The 5,797-nt window shown below is 38.1% G+C and overlaps 1 protein-coding gene across 2 annotated transcripts in view; it reads right to left on the reverse strand.

Moving 5' to 3' along the window:
• Positions 1 to 2,718: 2,718 nt before the first annotated feature.
• The window catches only part of LOC107548204 (EGF-containing fibulin-like extracellular matrix protein 2), a 10,294-nt gene continuing 7,215 nt past the window's right edge, over positions 2,719 to 5,797 (reverse strand). For both annotated transcript variants that reach the window (XM_016228821.1, XM_016228819.1), the window contains exons 7-11: positions 5,310 to 5,429; positions 5,106 to 5,225; positions 4,885 to 5,011; positions 4,571 to 4,766; positions 2,719 to 3,246 (exon numbers count right to left, since the gene is read on the reverse strand). In XM_016228821.1, the coding sequence (XP_016084307.1) occupies positions 3,085 to 3,246; positions 4,571 to 4,766; positions 4,885 to 5,011; positions 5,106 to 5,225; positions 5,310 to 5,429 (725 nt within the window). In that variant the 3' untranslated portion in view covers positions 2,719 to 3,084. The remainder of the gene's footprint in view (positions 3,247 to 4,570; positions 4,767 to 4,884; positions 5,012 to 5,105; positions 5,226 to 5,309; positions 5,430 to 5,797) is intronic.

The raw sequence follows: 5,797 nt of genomic DNA on the forward strand, positions 1-5,797 counted from the left end.
AACATCACACTTTTTGGCAATGTAACAAGCTTCTTTGACACAAAAACTCACCTTATCATTGCTTTCACACCTTTAGAGCACATTAAATTACTTGGAAGGTCACGTTGCATGATTCTTTCTGCTTTAAAGAAACATTTTTCACCTTGTCATCTTGTAAACCTGATCTGTGTGGGATGGAAATGAGTTCAAATTGCCAACAAAAATGAGGGGAAAGGTAATATTTCGAATTTCACGACAAGAGTGTACATGTGTTGTTTCAGTCATTCATGGTGATCAGAGAATAATATGTTTTAGTGGCCCGATTGTGACGTGTATTTGAGGGGGTGGACAGGAAAATTACTCTCCTTATAACCTACTGTAACATTACTCTTCTAAACCACAAAAATAGCTCCAAAGCCCCGATTTTCCTCTCTGCTAATGAAAAGAACTAACCTTGTTTATTGTTAGAGAACATTCAGCTATTTATAAACAGGCTTATGAACATTTGTTTAATTTTAAACAAATGTAAATGCTAATGTAACATATTAATTACATTTTCATCGAAAGCGGTCATAGTCACAACAAAATAGATAAAAAATAGTGTATATAAAATTCTGTCATCATTTACTCAAACCTGTATGCACATCTTACTTCTGCTGAACACAATAGAAGATATTTTAAAGAATATTGATAGCAAAAGAGTTCCAGTTCCCATTGACGTCCATTGGGAACAAAAGCTGTTTAGTTACCAACATTCTCCAAAACACCTTCTTTTGTGTTCCACAGGAGAAAGACCTTCGAAGTCTTAGAAAACCGAAGAATGTAAAATATTACAGCATCATCTGATATGATTGCCACTGAGCTCAGCTACTCCTATCACACCTACATCCATCTGCTGCACTGCCCACAAGCCCTCTGTGCCAACACTGACCATCAATGAGCTCATCATTTCCCTGCTGGAGCTACACCAGGCTAAATTCACACTTATCACTTGACAATACACTGCATGCCGTTATAATTAACACACAGATCCTTTCACACACATAGCAGTAACAAATCAGACGCTGACTCAAACAGAACTTCCTACTCGTTTTTTCCCCCCAAAACAAGTGTGAGATGACCAGTCCATTGATGAAATTATGTTAACGAATGGCCTGCAAAAACAAACCTTTAGCATTTAAAGGTATCGGTTTTTAGATTGTAGTTATCCTGTTTCTTTTTATTCATTAACTTTATATTTCAAGCTGTTTCATGCCACTCAGCGGGTGCTGCATGCATCCGTCCAAAAGCAGTTAAATAAAATGCGCCCATCCATAAAAATAAAGTGTCTCACACGGCTCCGGGGGGTGAACAAAGGCCTTCTGTAGCGAATCGATGCGTTTTTGTAAGAAAAATATCCATATTCAAAACGTAATAATCACTTTAATGTAGCTTGCGCACACTGGAAGCAGTTCCGGAAGGATGACGTATGAGGTCGGCTTTGCGCATGCGCCGCTCAGAAGTGACGCACCGGGAAGTGCAGGGGAGAGATCAAAACAAAACAACGGTCACTAATTAGAAGTACAAAACGAGGATTTGTAAAGAAGAATGTCGGGGGATTTCGATATAAGCCAAGAGGAGACTGGTTTTCCTTTGCTAAAGTAAGGACACTTTGCTTCCTTTGCTCCTATAAACAAACGTTGGTTTTCACAAGTCTCACTGGTGCATGCACAACACTGACCTCATACGTCATCCGCACGGAACTGCTTCCAGTGTACAACAGTGAGCGCAAGCTACATTAAAGTGATTATTACGTTTTGACACTTTGCTTCCTTTGCTCCTATAAACAAACGTTGGTTTTCACAAGTCTCACTGGTGCATGCACAACGCTGACCTCATACGTCATCCGCACAGAACTGCTTCCAGTGTACAACAGTGAGCGCAAGCTACATTAAAGTGATTATTACGTTTTGAGTATGGATATTTTTCTTACAAAAACGCATCGATTCGCTACAGAAGGCCTTTGTTCACCCCCCGGAGCCGTGTGAGACACTTTTTTTTATGGATGGGCACATTCTCTTTAACTGCTTTTGGACGGATGCATGCAACACCCGCTGAGTGGCATGAAACAGCTTGAAAGATCAAAGACAATTTTTACTATAACTCCGACTGGATTCGTCTGAAAGAAAAAAGTCATATACACCTAGGATGACTTGTGGGTGAGTAATTTATGGGCTAATTTGAATTTTTGGGTGAACTAACCCTTTAAACCCGACTGTAATCATGGTTCTTTCAGGTAATAGCAAAAAACGGTAAAACTCAGCATGTGTGCTCCAGTGTTACACTGTCACCATGTGGAGACACTGGAGTAATACATTTCATTTATGCTTATCATAAACGCTCAAAATCAACAGAAACTTGAACCGAATTATTAGCATGTACACAAAATGGGATATTTTCAACATACAGACAAGAAAGGAAACTTAGAGGTCAAAAAAAAGATCATAAAAACAAAGATGTGAAGGGCGGATTAAAATATACATTTTTTATGTATTCCCATAACAATGTAATTTAGCAAAAAAAATCTTGAATTCAATAAGCATTAAAGAAAATTTGGTTTCACAAAATATTTACAAAGAAATTTGTTCTGTTCATGTTTCATTCAAGGCTTATAGAAACCTGGATTTTTCTTTAGTTTGTTAGTGTTTTCTGAGATTACACTAGATAAACGTAATTACAAAAGCATTTTGGAATGTGTATTGTATGTAGGTTAGATAATTCTTCCTTTTTTGGGGAGGTTTTGTTAGCTGGTACTAATAACTAATTATATCTTTCTGATATATCTGCAGCAGATATGTGTTTTGGTGTGTGTTTGTATGCTGCATGTATGTGTGAGAATGACAAAGTGAGAGGAATGAATGTTCAGATGCTTTAGCGCTTCCCAGAATAGGCCTGCAGTCACCGGCCAAAGTCAGCCACAAAAAAAGATGATTTCACATCATTAGGTGATGAATTGTGGAACTGTGTTGCCAAATTTCAACACATAAAAGCAGAAATAGACTGAATAAAAAAAAATCTTCTGTCATACAGTGTTTTTCTTCCGTTTGTCTCTCCATCTCTCTCTCCTCAGAAAGCATGAGGCCCAACATAAATGGAGAGACGCAGAACAGAGCTGGTCTGGTAGTTCATGAGAGGATTGACAGACACCATCTCCAGATCAAGGATGTACTCCTTCGGTCCCGTCACTGCTCTTGCCAGCACCAGCATGGCACTGATGTTGTTGATTTGCTAGGAACAAGAAATGACAAAAATAAATGAGTCCTAAAGTAGGAGAATCTGAGATTTTTCATTTAAACTCAGACTGAACGTTTTGGGATTTTCAAAGCTTAAAACTAAGCTTCAAACAAAGAATTGAACAGATTAAATAACTCTTTCTTTCGAAGCATGCTTCACAACTCCTTGTTCAAGCTCTTGTTCTGCTCAGGCTGGACTATTGCAGTGCTTGGCTGGTCTTCCAGCCAGGTCTATCAAACCGTTACAATTAATCCAGAACGCGGCAGCAAGATTAATTTTTAACGAGCCAAAAAGAATGCACGTCACACCTCTGTTTATCAGTTTTCACTGGCTACCAATAGCTGCCTAAATTCATTACTTCAGAGTTATGTGCCCTCTAGAAGCTTGCATTCTGCAAGTGAACGTCATATTATTGTGCCATCCCAAAGAGGCACAAAATCACTTTCACAGACTTTTAAATTAACTGTTCCCTCCTGGTGGAATGATCTGCCCAACTCAGTCTGAGCAGCAAACCGAGTCCTTAGCCATCTTCAAGAATCGGCTCAAATCTCTCTAGTAACTCTAGCACTCTCTATTCTAATTCTATTCTTTAAAAAAAAAACGTGTCCCTTTTTGACTTGCAATCTATTCATTTACTAACTGCATGTTTTCTTAAAAAAAAAAATTCTAATCTTTTTCTATTTGATCAGTTTTCTTTTTATTTATTATAAAAAAAAATTTTAATTGCTACGTGTACTGCGTTAAGCTAACTGAGACTTGTTATAGCACTTGTATATCATTGCTCTTTTGTTGATTTTGATTGCTTCCATTGTCCTCATTTGTAAGTCACTTTGGATAAAAGCGTTTGCTCAATGACTAAATGTAAATGTAAATGTTAAATAGGATAAAAATATTTAAGATTCTGCACTATATTAAATAACTAACATGTTTTCAACATTGAAAATAATGAGAAATGTTTCATGATCACCAAATCAGCATACTAGAATGATTTCTGAAGGATCATGTGACACTGAAGACTGGAGTAATGATGCTGAAAATTCAGCTTTACCATTGCAGGAATAAATGACATTTTAAAATATATTAAAACAGAAAACAATTGTTAAAATTCTTGTAATAATATTTCACAATATTACAGTTTTTACTGTATTTTGATCGAAGCATAAGAGACTTCTTTCAAAAACATGACCCACATGAACCCAAATGAATGATAGTGTAATATAATAAAAAAGAATGCAAAACAGAACCATTTTCACCAGTATTTACTCGATCACACGTCATGAAACTGATGTTTAAAGGGTGTTGTGTGTCTCTGACTAACCCGTATGTAGAATTCTTCATGTTCGTCTCCAGAACGAATGCGGAAGGAGTTGTAGGCTCCGGGATAGACGCTGGTGGCCTGGATCTGGAAGATGTCGGAAGGAACGGAGCGCTCGGAGGTGATGCTCATGTATCGATGCACAATGGAGAAGGGCAGGTCACGACACTCTGGCTTCACCACTGGACATATACAACGACTGGCCCGAAACAAAATGACACAAGGAAAAGGGGAAAGGGGTGTTAAATACTGAAAAGTGTCAAAATATGATGTTGATTCAATTATAAGTTGCCTTTAAACCAATGGAAATGGCTCACTTCTCTGAGACCTGGACGTAGGGGTCCTGGCAGCGGTTAGAGCTGAGACACTTATGTCCACCATGGATGTTCACACAGACCTGTCCCTCCCCACACTGATGAGCGCCTGTCTCACACTCATTCACATCTACACACAGAATTCTTATGACAAACTGAAACCAAGTGAAATGTGATTATAAGAGTCAAGTGTAAAAAACAAAAAAGGGATTTTGTTTCAATACCTTGGCAGAGTCGTGTTCTAACTAGCTCGTAACCTTCTGGACAAACACAGGAGAATATTCCAGGCTCGTTCACACACTGAAACTGGCAAAGGAAACTGGAATAGCTGCACTCATCAATATCTGGGAGGAGAGAAAGAAAACCAATTACACTAAGCACATCGTCAATTGGTCAAAAACTATTAGGGTTATGTCTTTTGCACTAACCATTGCATGAGTAGCCATCGGGTCCCAGGTCATAGCCTTGATCACAGCGACACAGGAACGTACCGTAACTGTTGTAACACCTTTGCTGACAAGGTGCTCCCATCTCACACTCATTTGCATCTGATAACAAAGAAGAAAGATTTTAGAAACGTGTGTACTGAAAAAAATCTGAATAGACAGCATTAAAGCAATAGTTCACCCAAAAATAATAATAAAACAATCACATGTGCAGTGTTCTTGGTTTAAGGTGATAAAAAAAAAAAATAATAATAATAATAATAATAAAAAATGACCAGTATGAGAGAGTGAGAGCGATAACACCAAATTTAACACACCTGCTCCCCATTCACACCTTGAGACCTTGTAACACTAATGAGACACATGAAACCAGGGAGAGAAAATGGCTAATTGGGCCCAATTTAGACATTTTCACTTAGGGGTGTACTCACTTTTGTGGCCAGCGGTTTAGACATTAATGGCTGTGGGTT

Source organism: Sinocyclocheilus grahami, unplaced genomic scaffold (assembly GCF_001515645.1).
Source record: "Sinocyclocheilus grahami isolate Dianchi unplaced genomic scaffold, SAMN03320097.WGS_v1.1 scaffold344.1, whole genome shotgun sequence".
In the NCBI taxonomy this organism is placed as follows: Eukaryota; Metazoa; Chordata; class Actinopteri; order Cypriniformes; family Cyprinidae; genus Sinocyclocheilus; species Sinocyclocheilus grahami.